Source organism: Pelodiscus sinensis, chromosome 6, assembly GCF_049634645.1.
Source record: "Pelodiscus sinensis isolate JC-2024 chromosome 6, ASM4963464v1, whole genome shotgun sequence".
NCBI lineage: Eukaryota > Metazoa > Chordata > Testudines > Trionychidae > Pelodiscus > Pelodiscus sinensis.
Genome location: NC_134716.1, coordinates 56,980,879 through 57,001,001, shown reverse-complemented (window position 1 = coordinate 57,001,001; position 20,123 = coordinate 56,980,879). Strand labels below are relative to the sequence as shown.

Here is a 20,123-nt window from a genome sequence, read left to right as displayed (position 1 = left end):
CTGCTAGCTATGTCCTTACTTTAAATTAACTTATTTACTTTGACTACTGTGTGGTTTCCTTCTGTCATTGCTAGTACATTAACATCAAGGTGTCATCTTGGTAAGTTCTAACTTACATACAAAGTTGACTATTGAAGTAGATAAAACATTGACATACTACAGAGTATAACCACCTAAGTTTTTAAAGCAAATGTGTAGTTTAGGAAGAAAAATTGAGAATTAAAATATAAATGTGTAATAAATAAATAAATAAATATTTATTTATTTATTTTATTTATTTATGGAAGTCTGCAATTCAGTGTGGAGTGTGCTAATTTTACACAGGAGTAAGTATTTCCTCAGTATCTTGCATGTTACATCTCATCTTTACTCTTTGTCATCTGATTGTTCTTTCTTGGTGAAGTCATTAGAGGACCACAGTGAAACCATCAAAAATACTATGATGGAGGAGCCCATCTTCAATAAGGTACACAATGATAATTTTAAAATGAAATTAGACATTCTTTCACTAGGAAACACCTACTGTCTTCATTCGCCATTGTTAATCTGTTTGCAACTGACTCTAGTGTGGTGAGCTTAACTTGGCAATAAGTCCAGCAGTTACATCAGTAATATTGTATAGAATGTAGTTCTGTAAATCAAGACTATTCTATGAATTAATAATTTGCTAAATTCAAATTATGCATTAATATTTTGCACTTGTACAGCACTTTAAAAACAGTTGACTGAACAGCCATGTGAGACAAGTATTCCATTAGTGTATTCTCCCATAAAAGCAGAACTAGGGAAGTAAAAGAGGAGTCAAAAATCTATATCAAAGACAGCAAGGGGAGGGGGGAAGCAGAAGCCATTGCTGGGGAAAGCTGGCTTAAAAGCTGGTTTCCCCCAGCACCATCTCTGAAGTTGGGAGAGTCAGAGGCACAGCACGGGACCCAGTGTAAGCTAGGACTGCTTCAGTCCCAGCTCACACCAGGTCCAGATGGCTGTGGTTCTGCCTTTTAAAAGTAGTAAGAGCCACTGGCTCTTACTGCATTAAAACACAGAGCCACAGCAGGGGTAGTTAGCAAACCACCCCCAAATCCCCCATGGACTAGTTTAGCTGATTATTAACATCCCTAAGTAGAACAATATGCTGTTTTGTGCCTCAGTCCATCTTATCACAATTTTAACATGTAATCACTATAATATTGCACATGTGAGTTTGTGGTTTGTCAGTTAGAAATTTTTGATTGCTGATACAGATAAGAATTCAATTCAACTGATGCTTAATTTCTGATTATTAACAGTAAAACTTTATTTTGTCTCCAGTCATTAAAAAGGCCTGATTTTAGTCATTTTATGTATTTTCACAGGTGAGCAGCACTTCACTCAAAGCAATCCAATCTCACACAGCTTTAATGTGTTTACCATAATATAGCATACCTAAGATTCAGAAATCTTAGGAGACTTGGTTACTTCAAGACAGGGTGCATTGTTTCACTCTTGAAAATAATACTGTGCTTTTCAAGGGAATATCTGCTCTTTTATAGCATTGGGATCCTGGTATGCAGCATCTTTCTTAAATTACAATTAGGTGACTGTATTTAAAGGCTATATTGTCACTCAAGCAAAAATTTTGGGCCTCATTCAGAAAGATCAGTGGCCTCTTATGCAGAAGGTCACAGATTATCATCATGGTTCTACCTCACCTTAAAAATGTATGGATCTATGGAAAGTGTGCTATTGATCACCCAAATGAGTCAGTCAGCTACAATTAGAGGTTTCTCCTAAGCAATGAAAGTATATTTTTAGGAAAGGAAAATGCTGATTGTTTTTATTGCAGCATATGTGAAAATCCAAAACCTAGTATCTGATTGTGATTGTAAGTATGACAGTGGAGGTAGAGGAAAATCAAAGATAAGCACAGACCCCTGGAATAATCAGCTAATGAAAACAATCAAATTCTCACCTGAAAGCTTAGGATTTTACGAAAGTAAGGAGAAGGAAATCTTCTACATTCACTGTTCCAAAGAGTTGGATTTCATAACTACATCTGCATTTGTTGAAACAGGGACTAGTACAGTGGATTCCCAATGCTGAATGAGCCCTCTGGGCCATTGAGACTGCAGTCAGATTTAAAAACTGATAGAAATGCCAGAAAACAGCAGTTCTTGACAATTGTGCTTATTGTATTTTGGAGCACTTAACAGATGCAAGTTTGTGACACAGCCCCTAATTTTTGTTTCCTCCCTGATGTTTTGTAGCACGTCGTGATCTCATTGTAGTGGTAATGGTTTTGTTCAACAGGATCCTCTTTGGCATCTTACAGTACTCTGACAAATAGCCAAGATACCTTATACAGTAATTTTTGCTTTAGAATTGAGAGCTGATCTGACCAGAGAGAGTCAAACACAAAATCGTTCCAATGCTAAATCTTTGCTATCATTTGCTTCAGTTTGTGTATTTTTGCAATCCAAAAAGTGGAAGACAACCCAGCAGATTTGTATAGTTGAATGGATAGCAAGTAGGCAAAATAAGACAGGAATTTCAAATTATTCCTCTGCCCTGGATCTTCCACATGCAGTCCCCTGAACCAATCTCCTCTACTTTAAAGCTGAAACACAAAGTAGTTGTTTTAAACATTTATGAGGCCCTTCTAGATCTCTTGTGATCTTTTTTTTTTTTAGTAAAAATAGTGTATAAACATATTGAAGTGCCTCTTTCTTTTATCAACATCCTTATATGCATGTGCAGTCCATATCCTTCTCCAGCTTTTCAAGGAAGATAATGGAGTACAAAAGTGTGATAAAGATGAGAACTTGTAGAATTCTCCCCCTTCCCCCAATATGGCAATCTTGATAAAATAATAATCCAAACCTGTTAATACTTCAAAAATGTTAGTTTTCACAATAGACTTGATTACGGGCTCCTACTTGCTGTATATCTTATGTTTTCTTTTGAGATGTTTATGTAATAATCAGATTTGACCTTTATGCTTCCAATATGAATTAAAAGTTCAACTAAGGATTGTACTTACAGATATATTGGTTTTATGTTCTAAATCCAGGTAGAATCAGATCTGGAACATCCAGGAGGTAAAGCAAGAATTATTCATAAAGAATCTGACATCATTACTGCTTTTGCAGTCAATAAAGTAAGTATAGATATAAGCTAATTTTGTGTTTTTAAAAATAGGCTGGACATATATCATTAAATTGTAGTACAGACTGTTCTTACAGATACAACTCATAGGCTATGTTTACGCTCGCGGCTTCTTGCGCAAGAACATCTTGCGCGAGGGTTCTTGTGCAAGAAGTCTTGCACAAGAAAATGTCCACACTGCCATGTGCGAGCTGAGCTTTTGCGCAAGAGCACCCATGGCAGTGTAGGGGCTTTCTTACGCAAGAAATCCCTGCCGAGAATCCACACTGCCCTCTTGGGCAAGAGTTCCTGTGCCAGAGAGCTTACACCTGTTAATCAAGAGCGTAGCTCTTGCGCAAGAAGCCCTCTCTTCCCACGCTGTACTGTAAATTTCCTTGTGCAAGAGCGAACAGGCAGTATAGACACTCTGCGGATTCTTGCGCAAGAATGGCCGTACTTTCACAATAACCCACCAGTGTAGACATAGCCTTACTGTTTTAAGAATGGATCACACTGCCAGCAATTTGAACATGGCTTGAACTGTGCCATTGTTCCTTCCTCTCTCATCCTCCTCTGTCACTAGATGTTAAACTTGCAGCAGTTCTCTTCCTAGCTGCGCTCAGTGCAGCCCACTCCATTTCTGAGAAGGAGACTTCTGCTGCAGCTCTGTTGGGCTGCAGTTGCTTGGGCTGCTGCTTCCCAGGAGGCATGAAGGAACTGTGCTCAGTGATTTAGTGATTGGGTGAAATAGAAGGACCTCATGGGCTGAATCTGAGCCACAGGCTGCCATTTGAAGAACAGTGCTCTACTGTGTGGTGAGATGGGGGTAGGAGGCAGATTAGTGTGAAAGAACTTTTTGTGTTAACTCAGATACATCTGCAAGGCACTCTGATATAAATGTTGTAATGGAAGAACGTAAACAGACAAGTGCTTGGCCTTTCCCCCCAGGAGAAGGGAAAGAAGGATTTCAGTCTTCCTTAGAGAAAGGAGCTTGTAACAAGAATGTGTTGCTTTCCTTGGCAAGCATAAGGGAACAGACTTTCATAGGGATTGCAATTCCATCACTGCAACTTGGCATACATGTAGCTCCAGTGAAATGTAAACACCTATAATATATGCACATGCATATGCTTGCACCTGCAAATCAACTGGCTAGATCTTTGTCTTCTGTGTATCTGCAAATGATTGTACCAATAAAAGGACAAATGGCAAAACTAAAGGTCCATCCTGGGAAACGGTTGGTTTTTAAAATTTATTACCATTTTCAGGCAAACAGGAACTGCATTGCAATAGCTTCCAGCCATGACATTCAAGAACTAGACGTTTCTGGGATTCTTGCTACACAGATCTACACCTGGGTTGATGATGACACAGAAGTGGAAGCTAAAGGGTATATTTACTCCATTTTTATTCAAGTAGCTCTTGTAATTTTGTAATTATACTAATTTATAATAGTTTAGTACTTTTCAATTTCAAAAACCCATCTATCATCTCTCTAGTCACTAATGTTGCTTTTGTAGGTCTGATGACTTCTTGGTTATACATGCACGTGATGACCTGGCAAATGTTCAGGGTACTACACCTTATACACACAGCAATCCTGGTACCCCTATCAACATGCCTTGGCTTGGCAGTACACAGACTGGGAGAGGTGCATCTGTGGTAAGTCACTTGTGAGAAAATAGCATTTTAATTATCTCTGGTATTTTAAGATTTGTACACTTTTTGTAATTACTGGGTTACACTTGTGCCGAGTGAAGTGGGGCATGATGCATTTCCCTCATTTACTTCCCCAGAATGCTACTCAGTTAATATATTATTTCAGATGTACTGATTAGGCATAAAAACGTCTTAATCCACCTTTAATTAAATGGCTTGACTATACAAGTGATGAAAGAAGCATATATTCAGAGTGAAGTGGAAGACTGAACAAAAACTCTACATCCGGGTTCAAATAAGTTCACAAGTAAAATTTCTCTAATCAAAATGAGGGGAAAAAAATTACCGTATTTTCCGGCGTATAGGGCGACTGGGTGTATAAGACGACCCCCTATCTTTTTAATTAAAAGATAGGGTTTCATCTTATACCCCAGCGCCCTTCCGCCTCCTTTGCTCCCGGTGTCCCTGGTCTGCTGGAGATGGTCCCCAGCAGACCAGAGGCACCGGGAGCAAAGCCGCCAGGAGCGCCTGGGCTCCCCCCGCCGGAGCCCCTCCGCGGCTTTGAAAGCCTCGGGGGAAGCCGGCGGCTGGGCATCCCAGGCGCGCATGGGCTGCCCGCCCGCCGGAGCCCCTCCGCGGCTTTGAAAGCCTCGGGGGAAGCCGGCGGGGGGGCATCCCAGGCGCGCATGGGCTGCCCGCCCGCCGGAGCCCCTCCGCGGCTTTGAAAGCCTCGGGGGAAGCCGGCGGGGGGGCATCCCAGGCGCGCATGGGCTGCCCGCCCGCCGGAGCCCCTCCGCGGCTTTGAAAGCCTCGGGGGAAGCCGGCGGGGGGGCATCCCAGGCGCGCATGGGCTGCCCGCCCGCCGGAGCCCCTCCGCGGCTTTGAAAGCCTCGGGGGAAGCCGGCGGGGGGGCATCCCAGGCGCGCATGGGCTGCCCCCCCTCCGGAGCCCCGCGGAGGGGCTCCGGAGGGCGGGCAGCCCATGCGCGCCTGGGATGCCCCCCCGCCGGCTTCCCCCGAGGCTTTCAAAGCCGCGGAGGGGCTCCGGCGGGCGGGCAGCCCATGCGCGCCTGGGATGCCCCCCCGCCGGCTTCCCCCGAGGCTTTCAAAGCCGCGGAGGGGCTCCGGCGGGCGGGCAGCCCATGCGCGCCTGGGATGCCCAGCCGCCGGCTTCCCCCGAGGCTTTCAAAGCCGCGGAGGGGCTCCGGCGGCGGGGCATCCGGCGTACAAGACGACCCCCGATTTTTGGGGGATGTTTTTTAACTTCAGAGGTCGTCTTGTACGCCGGAATATACGGTATCTCAAATCAAAATACTGAACTTTAACATTCTAAAAGGTGGATAAGTTTAGATATGGGTCAAGGTTTTTAGCACCTACTTTCCAGAATGTTTTGATCCAGGATTCTGAGGTAGTCTGTTCGTGTCTGGATCTAGAGCTCAGATTAGACCTTGGGGTTTGCATTTAGGTCCTCTTTATTCTTAAGTGCTTCCTCATGCCCATTCTGTTAGGGGTGTGTGCTCTCCACATGCATTTTTGCTGGAAGTTTTTCCCTCAGTGGTATTTATAGGGGACTGGTTCTGGTGCCCTCAGAAGTGGTGTGCATATGTGCTAGTAAAAGGGGCCCAGTGACTCTCCTTTCACTCAGTTTCTTCTTACTGGAAATCTGACAGAGGCGAAGGAGAAGGGAGGGAGTCACGGAATGGACATGAGTAACATATCTTGCACAACACTTACAGAAGGCTAGTAACCTTGTTTCCAGGCTGATCTTTTTAGTTTGAAACTAGTAAAATTTTAACTAGCTCATACAGTGCTATAAAGAGACATTGTTTTACATGTGTGTGATTCTGCAGTGATCCCTTCAGTCAATATAGGAGTTGTATCACTAAACTCTAAAAATAGTTCTGTCTAGCCCATATCACTTTACAGGATGGCAGTTTTTATGGGTTCTAGGATTTATGGAGAAAATGCATAAATAACAGAAAAATTATCTGATATTTGATGTATTTACAGCTATGTACCAAATTGGTATAAACTGGCAATTTATCTTGTAAATTGCCATGCAGCCTAATTCTGTATAAAGTCATAATTCTTAACCTCTTAGTAAATGCTGCAGTGTTATTCAGTCTCTACAGAAAGTTCAGATTAATAACCTCTTTCAAGCTTACAAGAATGCTAATAAGACATGGAGTCTTTCACCTCTAAGCTCACTGGTCTTGTGAGATCTGTCCCATAACTAGTAGAACAATCAAATGTAACTTCCATTTGGCTTTTCTGAAATATCTTGAAATAAAATATGAAATAAATTATTCAGACATGCACCATCTCAAAGGGTAGCAATTATGTCTTACTACTAGTTTAATGCTGACTAAGTAGAAACAAAAGCGAATACATTCCTTACTAGTACTTTTTTTTGTTTACCTCTTTTTTTACATGTTTCTGCCTCTCTTGCTTACCTTGTATTATTCCAATTTATATTCCAAATATTTCAATAAATATAATGGAATCAGAAAGGAATTGGCAAGATAAAGAGACAAGATTGAAGTTGAAAGAGTGTTTATATTTAAATCCTTAAATCTAAGAAGTTAAAAACTTGTATGTAACCAGTCTTATAAAAATTCCATTGATTAAAATCTGCACCAATACTGGAAGAAATTTCAGATTCCATTCACTTCAACAGAAATTTTTTTTAAAGTGGTATTCCTCGTGTTTTCAGTGGGAATTTAAAAAGGGGATCTAGTCATTTCTGACAACTCATTTAATCCAGCATGTTTTTAGTTAGTTATGTAGTTTAACTATCTTAGACTATCTTTTATATTAAACAGCTGATAAAGAAGACTATTAACAATGTCAGAAGAATGGCTTCCCATCCATCCCTACCTTATTGTAAGTTTATTATATTAACAGATGTTGTTTTACAATACTTAGATAACTATCCTTGTTTCTCAATACGTATTACTAATTTATGACTGCAACAGTATATTAAACATTTTAGAAAGCACATATGCTGTATGAAATTTCTATATAATGAAGCCATCACTATTTTTAAAAAGTTGAAATATGGGCCTTCAAAACCTATTTTACATAGTACAAGTTGGGAATTGAATCCTGTTTCACCTACAATATGCAGTAAAACAAATAAAGGGTGTCACTGAGTAAATGTAGTGTTTTGACTATTTGATTGTAATTCTTGGAAGTAATGAGGAGACATCTTCACAATGGAATTTAAATAGAGATGGAAATATGGGTTTTCAGCCCATTTAAAGAAGAGGACTGTGCTTTGCTACATGGTAGTGGTTAGTTATGCATACAAATGGGGTCCTGTAGGTGTTACTGTAGTACTATTAAACCTGGTTCCAATAGTAGAAAGTACTTGGAAAGGGTAATTAAAATATATTATTCTGTTACAGACTTGACAGGTGCGCAAGATGGTAGTGTAAGAATGTTTGAATGGGGCCATTCACAACAAATTACATGTTTCCGCTCTGCTGGCAACACAAGGATAACACGAATGAGATTCAATCACCAAGGAAATAAGGTTTATAGAAATTTTCTCTCCCCACATTCTCATTACTTTTTGCAAAAACAGTATAAACCCCTTTCTTTGTTGTTTCACTGTATCAATAAATAACATTATATTCCAACTTAATGCATTACAATATTGGACTCCTTGGACAGCATGAGTCTCAAAAGCCTTGCTTTTCTCGTATTTACTTTTCAAACACTTTGTGGGGGGAGGCAGCATATTTGCTTGAAGTATAAAACAGAATAAATACTCTGGAATACCCCTCATAATTGCAGAATTAGAACACTTGGTTGAGAATAAGGTCTGTTCTAAAAATTAAATGTTTGAAGCTACACATAAAATATATACTAAGCTATATCAGGACTATATACGAGTGGAATATATGTGATGATTTGTTTTAAAAGCTGTAGTGTAAACAGTATTGTTCGAGAACTATTCTGAGGACTGCTGCTTCAATACAACTTTTGAAGTCAAAGAATAGTGAAAGAAAACTTCTAAGGAATAGTTAAGTCTATAATGCCCTGCATTTTCAGCCTACTGGGATGTGAATAGTAATGTGCACCAAAATGTTTCTCTGTAAATCACCCGTTTGGATTCTGCAGACAAACTAAAAGATAGCAAAAAAAAAAAAAAAAAAAAGAGGGGTAGCCATGTTAGTCTGTGTAAGTGTAAAAACAGCAAGCAGTCCTGCGACACCTTAAGATACGTCTACACTGCAGCCATAGCTTGAAAAAAGCTACACAATTTGAGCTATGTTCCTTACTCCTCGTGGAATGAGGTTTACAGGGACATCGGAATAGCGAGCCAATTATATTTCAAAATAATGAGCGTGCTCAAGACACAAAATAGCTATTTCGGGATACCTCCGGTATCCTGAAATACTGCTGCAGTGTAGATGTAGCGTTAGAGACTACAGAATTTATTAGGTCATGAGTTTTAATGTAAACTAGGAACTTTTTACTTTGTACCTGCAGAGTCCAAATGGCGGAGGGAAGGTTACAGTACAGTATTTTGGTGCACATTGCTATTCACGATTCTATATTTCAATCTGTAGGGCACTGTAGAAAAACTCTTGCATCTATTAACAAGTCATCAATTTGGAGGAGGGGCTGTGTGTTTTTTGTTTTGTTTTGGTTTTTTTGCTTTAGCTGCTGCTCCTTTCCATAGCAATGAAATATCATGTGCATTTAAAATCCAAGTTAGCTGGCATGTTGCTTCCATGGACTGTTAGGTTTGGTTCCAGTGCAGCTGTTTTCCAGTTAGATTGGGTACACAATACAATTGTTCCTGGGATGATTAAGTTGCTATTTAATATCTACTGGACTGATGGGGTGGCAATATAATTTCTCCATTTTAAATGCACCTAACAGAATATACATACACGGATATTATACATTTTTAACATACAATATACATTTTCTCTTTTTAGTTTGGGATTGTTGATGCTGATGGATATATATGTTTGTATCAGACAAACTGGAAATGTTGCCCACTTACTGGAAGCACACCCAAACCATATCTGGTAAGCTAAAATGTCAACTTGCAGTGTTCAAATTTACTTCCTACTGTGTAGTCTTCTGGCAGCACCAGGAAAGTTAAGAGTCCACTAGGCTTTTTTCAGCTAAACTTGTCCTGTTTATTTCTATGTGGTTGAAATTTAGCAGTCAGGATCTCCATTCATAATCGTATTTCTTAATTTGGAGAGAGAAAATGCAAAATCAGATTTAAAATGATTTGGTAAACAAATACTATTGGAGGTGTCAAACTTTTGTCAAGAATGTAAGAATATTGGTAAACTGAGTATAGTTAGTCTGAACTCAGAATTCCTTCACTTTCAGTTGATTGAAGTACAACCTTGAATGTACTTTTTATCTTTTAAATAAGCTTTCATGCTATTGTAAAAGCCAGCTTTTTACATTCCTACTTCTTAACTGTTTACTGTTGTTTTCCAGACATGGCAGTGTCACAACAAAACAGCCAACGATTTTGTTTTCATCAGTTCCTCCTCTTTGATAGCCACAGCTGGACAAGCTACTGATAACCGGTAAAAACTTGATTCAAAATCATAGTTAGAGGCTGTTAATTAAATATTACTGGTTTTTAATATTCCTGGCAATTACGTAGTTTGGGAGTTGGGTAATTGAGCATGTTACCTACCAATTTGTGATATGGGCCCATTAAGGCCGTATCCAGACTCAGGGGTTTTTTCGGGAAAAGTAGCATTTTCCCGAAAAAACTTCCCCTGCGTCCAGACTCAAGCCGTGTTCTTTCGAAATTATTTCGAAAGAATGCGGCTTTTCTTTCAATGGCGGTAAACCTCAATTTACGAGGAAGAACGCCTTCTTTCGAAAGTTCCTCTTTCGAAAGAAGGCGTTCCTCAATGTAAAGAGGCCGTCTTCGAAAGAGAGCATCCAGACTCGCTGGGTGCTCTCTTTCGAAAAAGCGGATTTCTCTTTCGAAAGATCCGCCTGCAGTCTAGACGCGATCTTTCGAAAGAGCCTCTTTCGAAAGATGCTTTCGAAAGAGCCTCTTTCGAAAGAAGCCTGCAGTCTAGACATAGCCTAACAGAACAGAAGCCCTTTTATCCATCTTTATAAATATTTCAATAATTGATACCATTTTTATAGATTTGAGGTATTGTCCATGTTTGTACTAGCTCAAAACTTCACCTTAAACCCTTTTTTCCCACATGACCCTGATAGATAAAACAAACCCAGAATGTAAGTATCTCCAACCACAAGAGAAATTAATGTGAATCCTTTGCAAGAACAGAGATGAGTTGGTTGACTATACAAAATTCATGTGCTCACATTATATGTATATCTATAATAAAAAACTAATTGGTGGATAATTAGTCAAGTTTGTAGGGACTGGAATAAGACTTTGGAAGGATGGGAGCAGAGTTCTTTATAACAGAATGTGTTAAAGTTGAATGAACAAGTAATTTTGGATTTGTCCATCAGAACTTGGATTTTTATTCTACTAATGAATTAAGCATGAAACAGTATTGTGTGAAATGTTCAGAAACTGGCTAAACTATTTCAAATATATGAAGTGCATACCTTTTCTCTTCAACCCATGTCAGTTGTCAAGTTAGTTAAATTAAAGTGTCAACATACCTTTTTCTTTTACAGAAATATATGTTTGTGGGATACCTTAGTTGCACCTGCAAATAGTTTAGTACATGGTGAGTAAAAGGACAATAACAAGTGTTGTAAATCAAGTTAAAACTCTTAAATGATAAATAATTCTGGTGTTTTCTTGTAAGATTACATTTTGATGGTCGATAGGGATAATAGTTGTGGGTAGGGATGTAAAATTGTGGGTAAAAAAATAACTTTAACTGCTAAAAATCATAATAGTTACACATGCTGTGGGCTCTGCAGTATAAAGCTTAAATAAATTTTATACTGCAGAGCCTGTAATGAAACCTTCCTTGGAGCAGAGCTGGTCCCACTCCTGGGGAGGCTTACTGCAGGATTTCAGCTATTTAAATCTGAAATGTCATGGTGTTGTAATAGGGTTCCTATCCTAAAAAAGGGATGGAGGGGGCTGGGTTTGCAGTTCTGTTACTCTTATTGCTGCTGACAGTGGCACTGCTTTCAGGGCTGGGCAGCTGGAGAGTGGCAGCTACTGGCCAGGAGCCCTGCTCTGAAGGCAGAGCCACTGCCGGTAAGAGCACAGAAGTAAGGATGACATGGTACAGTATTGCCATCCTTATGTTGCTCTGCAGCTACTTCTGTGCTGCTGTTGCCAATACACTCCGAACTCTGTGACTGCCCAGCTCTGAAGGCAGCACAGAAATTCAGAAAGCAGTATTGCAAACTTGTCCCTAAAATAACTGTTATCCCCTTGTGTCAGAAACCCAATTTGAAAAACACTAGTCTCCCCTGTGAAATCTGTATAGAATTAGATAAAAGCTAACACCTGACCAGATTTCACAGGGCTAGACCAAATTTCATGCTCCCTGATGCGTTTTTCAAGGCTGTGAATTCGGTAGGGCCCTGCTTATTGAATATCAAGACAATAGCTACTACTGGTCAGTGCACAATGTTGTGCTATAGTTAGTAGAAACCACATGGGCAGCTGAGATCATCTTAAAACTTAAATATATGAAATACAATTATATCCACAATGGTTAGAAAACTACCTTATTCGAGTAACTAGATTCTTGTTGGTCCCTCTAGTAGTAGCTTAAGCTCAGTTAAATTACTGAGTTTCTATATGAGATCATAAGAATTGAAAACCCAGCTACTGTGAATGTTGGTATAAAGATAAGAGTACCGGGACCTTGATATAAGATCAGTTCTGTAGTCGTCCTCCTACACAAATAAATACTGCTTAACACATATTCTTACTAACATTCTGTCCAACTTAACTTAGTACTCAGCATAGAGATACTGTTGCCAACTGACATGTTATATGTGACAATCTGTATGTGAGGAGTATTTTATCATTTTAGAATGTTAATTAATACTATGTAATTTCAAAATATAAACAAGCCATGAAAGATAGCTCAGTGATTGACACGTATGAATTTTGATAGACTTTTAAAGTGCAATGCTACTGTGAATAGTAATACTATAAAAGTTGCATTTGTTACCCCAAATTTCACTGGAGATCACCTGGTTCCACATGTTTAGCCTTGCTGTTTCCCTCACCCCAAATATGCTCCATTCATGCACAGTCTTGTCACGGGGTGGCATGAAGCTTAGTGCAAGTTACAAACAAAGTAGCTAAGCTTTACAAAGATTACAGAGTTGCAAGGCTCAGGGATCACCAAGCTTACAGTAGGTTTCTGAACTTATAAAGCAAAGTGTTTGACCAGTTACAAGTTGCAAAGCTCAACAATCTTACCAAGTGCAGAATATAAGAGGCGAGGTAGCTGAAAGTTACAGAGAAACAATACAAAGCTTCAAAGCTCAGTAGTTACAAAGATACCTTCCAGAGCACAGCACCTGACTGAGACTTAGAAGACAACTGCCCCCCTTAAACAGGATTCACAGAAATGTAGTCAGCAGCAGGTTTTGTCATTCTCTAAGTCATGTGTTGGCAGGACCTTATAGTTTAATGCATTTCCAGAAAATTTGTTTAAATCAAGTAATAGCTCGGGCAACAGCATTGACATATTTGGGTCATTTTTTTTGTACATCTAACTTGCTGAGCTTACATGTACAAATTGTTGAGAAGCACTACCAAAGAATAATGCAGGCCTGCAAAGACAAAATCAGAAACGTGCAACTCAGTTTCTGCCTATCAGTGAGGATAAAAAGCAATAAAAAGAGGTTTTTTAAAAATGCATTGGGAGTAAGAGAAAAACAAAGTGCAGGCGCTCTACCGAAACAAAGAAGACTCAAAAAAATATAGACCTATCGGCCCAATATGGATCCCTGGAAATACATGGGAACAAACTATTAAGCTGTAAATACCTACAAAATAATAAAGTTATAAAGAATAGCCAACATGGGTTTGTCAGGAATAAATCATGCCAAGCCCACCTAATTGTCTTCTTTGATAGGGCCTAACAGATGGATAGGCAGAAAAAAAATGTAATATGTTGATTTTGGAAGAGTTTTAATACAGCCATGTGGCATTCTTGTAAGTAGACTAAGGAAAAGTAATCTAGATGAAATTACTGTCAAGTTGGTGTACAATTTATAGCAGTTATCAATGATTTGTTGAAAAACTGAGAAGGTGAATCTAGTGGGTCCCACATGGGTCAGTACTAGCTCTGGTACTAGTCAATATTTTTATTCATGACTTAGATAAAGAAGTGGATAGTGTGCTTATGAAACTTGTAGATAACACCAAACTGAGAGGTGTACAGGGAGGGTGAAATTACAGTTTAAAATAGCCTTGACAAATTGGTTAATTTGATCTAAAATCAACATGATGAAATTCAATAAATACAAGTGCAAGTACTTAACTTTGGAAAGCAAACTCAAATGCACAGCTACAGGATGGGGGAGCAACTGACTAAGCTGTAGTACTGCTGAGAGTGCTCACAAATTGTGGTTTGCTTGCATCCAGTTTACAAGAGATCCAGATGACTGAATCAGTGACTTGTCCCCTTTGTTATTTATCACCCCTCCCATTTTGCCCCCCCACCCAGCAGACCAGGCTTTTGTTTTGGACCCTGGAGCAGAGCAGCTGGGGCGCTGCCGATTGGTCCTGCAGCGCCGCTCTGGGCACTACTGGACCAACCCGGCAGCACCCCAGCTGCTCTGCCCCAGGCGTCCCCAAGTCAGCTGCTGCTGAAACTGACCAGCGCTGACTACAGGAAGCCCCAGGCAGAGTTGCTCTGCCCCGGGCTTCCTGGAATCAGCTGCTGATCAGTTTCAGCAGCAGCTGACTTGGGGACGCCTGGGGTTCTTAAGTTGAATCTGTATGTAAGTCAGAACTGGCGGTCAGTTTCAGCAGCCGCTGAATCTGGACGCCAGTTCCGACTTACATACAGATGCAACTTAAGAACAAACCTACAGTCCCTATCTTGTACGTAACCCGGTGACTGCCTGTATCAGTATCTAATCATTCCTGGACCTGGTGACTAAGGAGAGGTGTCAAGGTCAGGCACCCCAGTTAGGCTTTCCTCCTCTGATAGCGTGGATGGACACTGAACCTAGAAAGGACATGTTTGAAAGCACTTCAGGCCATCCTTAACACTAGAAGAAAGGAGTCCACTAAAAAGTGCTACTTAGCTAAGTAGAAAATGGTGTCAGCGTTGCCAGGTAACCCCTGGGGATTGAGAGATCAAACCATCTTGGAAATATCTTCTTTCTTTAAAGACTTGTAAGTACACAAAGCAGTTGCCAGTGCCTATCATTCTCCGATTGACAGCCACTTTTTTTCACCCATCCTGGGATGACTATTTTTCTCATGAAAGCCCTACTCCACAAGAACATAAGAGTGGCCATATTGGGTCAACCCAAAGGTCCATCTAGCTCAGTATCCTGTCTTCCAACAGTGTCCAATGCCAAATACCCTGAAGGGAGTAAAAACAACAGATAATCAAGTGATTCTTCTCCTGTCATCCATTTCCATGCCCTGATAAACAGGCTAGGGACACCATTCCTACCCAACCTGGCTAATAAATGTTGATGGACCTAACCTCCATGAATTTATTTAATCCATCACAGGATCTCAGCCTGCTCCTATCAGCATTAATAAGGCCTCTGTTTAAATTCCTCACACTCTTTGATCCACATGTCTGTGAAGATTGCTTTTCTGCTGGCCATCACCTCAGCTAGAAAAGAGCGAAAGCTAGGAACCCATACAGCTGATTTATTTTTAAGGTAGTCCATAAGGATAGAGGGGTTTTTTACTTCATCCTCAACTTATTCTCTGCGCAATCTCAGAATTCTGTCTGAATCAAACTGTTTGGTTACGTGCGGTCTTTCCAAAACTGCAATGTCACTAGGGAGGACTGGAAACTTCATTATTTCAATATTTATCAGGCTGTGGGGGGTTTTCTACAAAAAGAACAAAATATTTGAGGAATCTAACTTTGTTTAATCCTTTTCTGACCTGATAAGAAGCAAAACATTCTGTTCTCCAAGACTTTGAAAGTGGATTTCGGGCTGCTCTGTATTCTGTTGCGTTACAAGTGAATGGACTTCCTCCACAAGGTGTTGAGACGCTCTTCAGCTGATGCCAAGGCTGCTTCAGTAGTCTCACTGTGATGTTCCTGTCACTGAAATCTGTAAAACAGTAATGTGGGTTTCTGTCCATACCTTTTATAAGCTGCTATGTCCTGGTACAAGCTATGGCAGCTGACATTTTTTGGCATATAGAAGTCCAGTCCTTGGAACCACAAAGGTCCTCACACCCTCCTGCTCAGATAATACTTTGTCGCCTGCAGTTTTAACACAATGCACAAGTAGTCTATAGAACTCTTTCTCACAAGATCTCATTGAGACTAAATTTAATGCCCGTGGAAAAGATTAGACCTTTTTTTATATGGATAACATCCAGAATTACACTAGCAAAGATTTAAAAGATTTTTGGGAAAGAAAAACCTTCGTGTTTCAGGATATAAGATAACCTATGACTAGAAAGAGATAAGGGAGAAATTTTCCATAGGTTATTTCTTAACTGTGTAGTGCATGGTTTCTTGTGCCTTTCTCTGAAGTATCTAGAACTGGCTACTATCTTAAATAGGAATTGTGCTGAATCAGATCATTGGTCCATCTAATTGAGTAGCCTATGTACTTGTTGCTATCATGTTAAACCATGAGCTCTGAAGAGGAGGCTAAAGCTAATGTAATATGTTCTCTAACATCTTTTGTTTTGTATTTTAGCTTTTATCTGTCATGATAGTGGGGCAACTGTGCTAGCATATGCTCCAAAACATCAACTTTTAATATCAGGAGGCAGAAAAGGCTTTACTTGTATAATTGATCTTCGCCAAAAGCAACAACGACAGCTATTCCAGAGTCATGATTCTCCAGTTAAAGCAATTGCTGTGGATCCTGCAGAAGAATATTTTGTTACAGGATCTGCAGAAGGCAATATAAAGGTAAATTTAATTTTAATTTGGGGGGGGCAAGGCATTGTATATATTTTTTTCATACTAGGTATTCACAAAATTCTAATCCCTCTTAAAATACTCAACTAGAATCTTGCATTGCCAGGTAAATGATTATCAGTTGGTCTTAATTTCTAAAATTGTATAATGAGCCTTAAGTTTTGCATTTCTTGACTGCAGAGTTTAACTGTGCAACCTTTGTTACCTTAATGACATTTTTAAGGTCACAAATGTTATCAGAATATTCGTGATTGAAAATGAAGAGTAAGTATTGTGATACTGTCAAAGCTGAAAAACACCTGATCAGGCTGGGTGGTCTGAGTTTTTTCATACATGATTTTTAGTGAGTTAAAGCAAACATTGTTTGTTTTAATAATTTTCAGGTATGGAGTTTATCTACCTTTAATCTTCTTCACACTTTCATCAATGAGCATGCTCGACAGTCAATTTTCAGAAACATTGGAACAGGAGTCATGCAAATTGAGACAGGACCAGCAAATCATATATTCTCCTGTGGAGCTGATGGAACAGTAAAAATGAGAATCTTGCCTGATCAATTTAGCCCATTAAATGAACTTTTGAAAAGTGAAGTGAAATTTATGCTCTGATATTTTTGTCAATATTGTGTATAACTTTTCTGAAAATATTTTTCATGGAAATGCCAACAAATGTAATGTACAATGTTAGTTTTACAGTTGGTGCCATGAGGACTTTTGGTTTCCTGTGTTCATATTTATTTCCTGGAGCTTAAATCCATGATGCCTTAAAGATTAACAAGGTCCTTTTAGATTTAGATTATATTGCCTAATGTAGGAATCCTATATGACCCTAATGTATTTTTCATAGAGTATCACCCATGCGCATATATATAGTATGTTGCTGAAATGTTTTTTCCTTTTGTGGTAACCTCTACTCGATCCAGAGCCTGGGCTCTTCTCTCTCTGAACACCTGGCCTTCTCCCAAGTCAGGTCCAGATAAAAATCTTGTACCATAATACCCCCTTTATTTTGATAGTGACAAATGTCTCCCATCAAACTTTTATTCTTTGGCTGCCATGAATAAGTGTGTGCCTCTCTGTTTAGAAAATAAGCAAACCTCTTCCTCTGAAGCAAGTGCTTATGCCACAGCAGGAAGTAGCCACATGGGACACTGATTCGAACCACCATCACCCTCCCGTTTGTGGAATCCAGGTTTGTTACCTCCGCAACTCACCTGAGCCCCCCCTTTTTTTCCCCTCACCTAGGATACAAGAAACTGAAGGATATTCCATAACATGGGTTTTCTATGCCATAGCTTGAAACAGTCAGCAGAATAGCAATCTTACTTTAAAAAAGCCTATATTTTTAACCTTGAACTCTCCCTTTTCAAAATATGCAAATATGTGGATATCTTCCTAATAAAACTATATGAAGATGAAATGTGTGAAGCTTTAATCTTGACTAGACGTAAAACTACAGACAGGTATTGTATAGCATAAGGAATTAGAATTTATCTTTAATAAAGGGTATTTATTTAAGAATCTGTAAAGAGAGGAAGCAACTGAAATATTTTACATTTTCCAGTGAGATTTTTGTATTTAGCCCAAAGATGCTGAATTTGTTTCTAGCACTTGTCTGTCTTTCTAAGCACCTTAAAAAAAAAGCAAATAAATACAAGAGCAAAGTATTTTATGATCTTAGCTGTATAAAATACACTGTAGATGTATAAAGTATATAAAATGAAAGAAAAAAATGTACTGAATGCATTTGGGGCTTTTTCTTTTTTGCCAAAATGTAAAACTGCACAACTTAAATACCTGACCAAAATATTAAAACTGCACAAAGCCTTGGAATCTTTTTAACATGATAAAACTGTTTGTGAAACTATTTTATGTTACTAAATACGAGGCTGATTAGTTACTCAAATGAAAATAGTATACTGTTATGCTAAGATATTTTGTAAAATAGAGGAACAAAACAAGGAACAATATTTGATGTAAAATAAACTTGACCAACTGAGGGGATAAACAGCATAGAAATGAAGGGCTTGTAATATTTGTAATATTCTCAGGTTACTTTTATCTTAAGAATAGAAGTTTAAAGAAATTTTGTAAATTGTATTATAGTTTTAAATGTATGTTTAGCATATTGCCATGTGAACACTAAGTAGAGGGTTTTTATGCACGTAAACGACACTTAAAATTGTGCAATAATGGTGATAGATTTTTTTTTTTTTTTTTTTTTTTTGGCTATGGAGAAACCGGTGACAGAATTTCAGAGAATTCCTACATTTGTTTAATATAGTGAAATGTCAATAATTCTTCCTCAACATTTTGTTCATGGATTGACTAAATTTCATGTACAGTAACAGAACAGAAAAGTGGCTGACTTAAAATGAAACCACCTTTACTCAATCAATCTGCATGCATTATTCTAACTGCTTAGTGACCACTATATTTGTAATACTCATGTTAGAATCACAAAGGCCACATAGCTGTCAGGGGTTAATGTATTAATACAATTAAACCCCTGATTTTGTAAATGCATATTGTGAATAACTTTACATACCCATTGAATTTACTGACAATGCTCAAGTGTGAAGAATTAAGCACTTAAGTATTTCCATAATTAGGGCCTAAATTTTATTTGCAAAACTTTTGTTAGTGTGCAGTCCAGAATAATGTAATTTAACTTTTCAGATTCCCAGCTCAGTTTAGTGCATTGGCAGTTTGGGAAAGCCTCCTTTCACTTATAAACTGAGCAAATTTGATAGAGAAGTCATTCATGCATTGAACTTCACTGTTACTTTAGTCATCATTCTGAGCAGAACTTCATTTTTTTCCCCCTTAGTTTGCTTAACAAACCTATGCCCTTATATGAGAAAAGCAGTGTCTGGGAACAAATGAATATTTTCAGTGAAGTTTATAATTATAAGCTAATAAAATTAAATTATGTAAAAATGATGTATTTACCACAGGTGAAGAAACTTTACAATAAACGACCATGCAGAGACTCAACCTATTAGAATGCCATTGTTGCTGCTCCTTTTTATAAATCATATATTTCTGCTGTTGTATGTTTGTTCACATTTGACAATTTCAATAAGTAATTTGTGTGTTTGTGGTGCTAACAGTCACAGTAAGTAGTCTTTTGTTATAGATGTGCCTTTTAAGAGGGCTACGCAACTTAACATCTAATCAGTATGAAAAATTGAGTTAAAGTAGTTTTGGGTTCTACTTTTGATCTTGATGCACTTCCCTACTCATGTTGTTGCTTTTACAATCACTTTCTTCCTTTTTACCTCAGGTGGCTATGATCT

The 20,123-nt window shown here is 38.8% G+C and overlaps 1 protein-coding gene across 6 annotated transcripts in view; it reads left to right on the top strand.

Moving 5' to 3' along the window:
- The window catches only part of DMXL1 (Dmx like 1), a 136,172-nt gene extending 116,341 nt beyond the window's left edge, over window positions 1-19,831 (top strand). For 4 of the 6 annotated variants that reach the window (XM_006134492.4, XM_075931961.1, XM_075931964.1 and 1 more), the window contains 11 exons: window positions 404-466; window positions 3,047-3,133; window positions 4,389-4,510; window positions 4,641-4,782; window positions 7,601-7,661; window positions 8,186-8,313; window positions 9,731-9,823; window positions 10,254-10,345; window positions 11,436-11,488; window positions 16,599-16,816; window positions 17,209-19,831. In XM_006134492.4, coding sequence (XP_006134554.1) covers window positions 404-466; window positions 3,047-3,133; window positions 4,389-4,510; window positions 4,641-4,782; window positions 7,601-7,661; window positions 8,186-8,313; window positions 9,731-9,823; window positions 10,254-10,345; window positions 11,436-11,488; window positions 16,599-16,816; window positions 17,209-17,433 — 1,284 coding nt within the window. In that variant the 3' untranslated portion in view covers window positions 17,434-19,831. The remainder of the gene's footprint in view (window positions 1-403; window positions 467-3,046; window positions 3,134-4,388; window positions 4,511-4,640; window positions 4,783-7,600; window positions 7,662-8,185; window positions 8,314-9,730; window positions 9,824-10,253; window positions 10,346-11,435; window positions 11,489-16,598; window positions 16,817-17,208) is intronic. The other 2 variants (XM_006134494.3, XM_075931962.1) reach the window with 1 other exon arrangement.
- The last annotated feature ends 292 nt before the right edge of the window (window positions 19,832-20,123 follow it).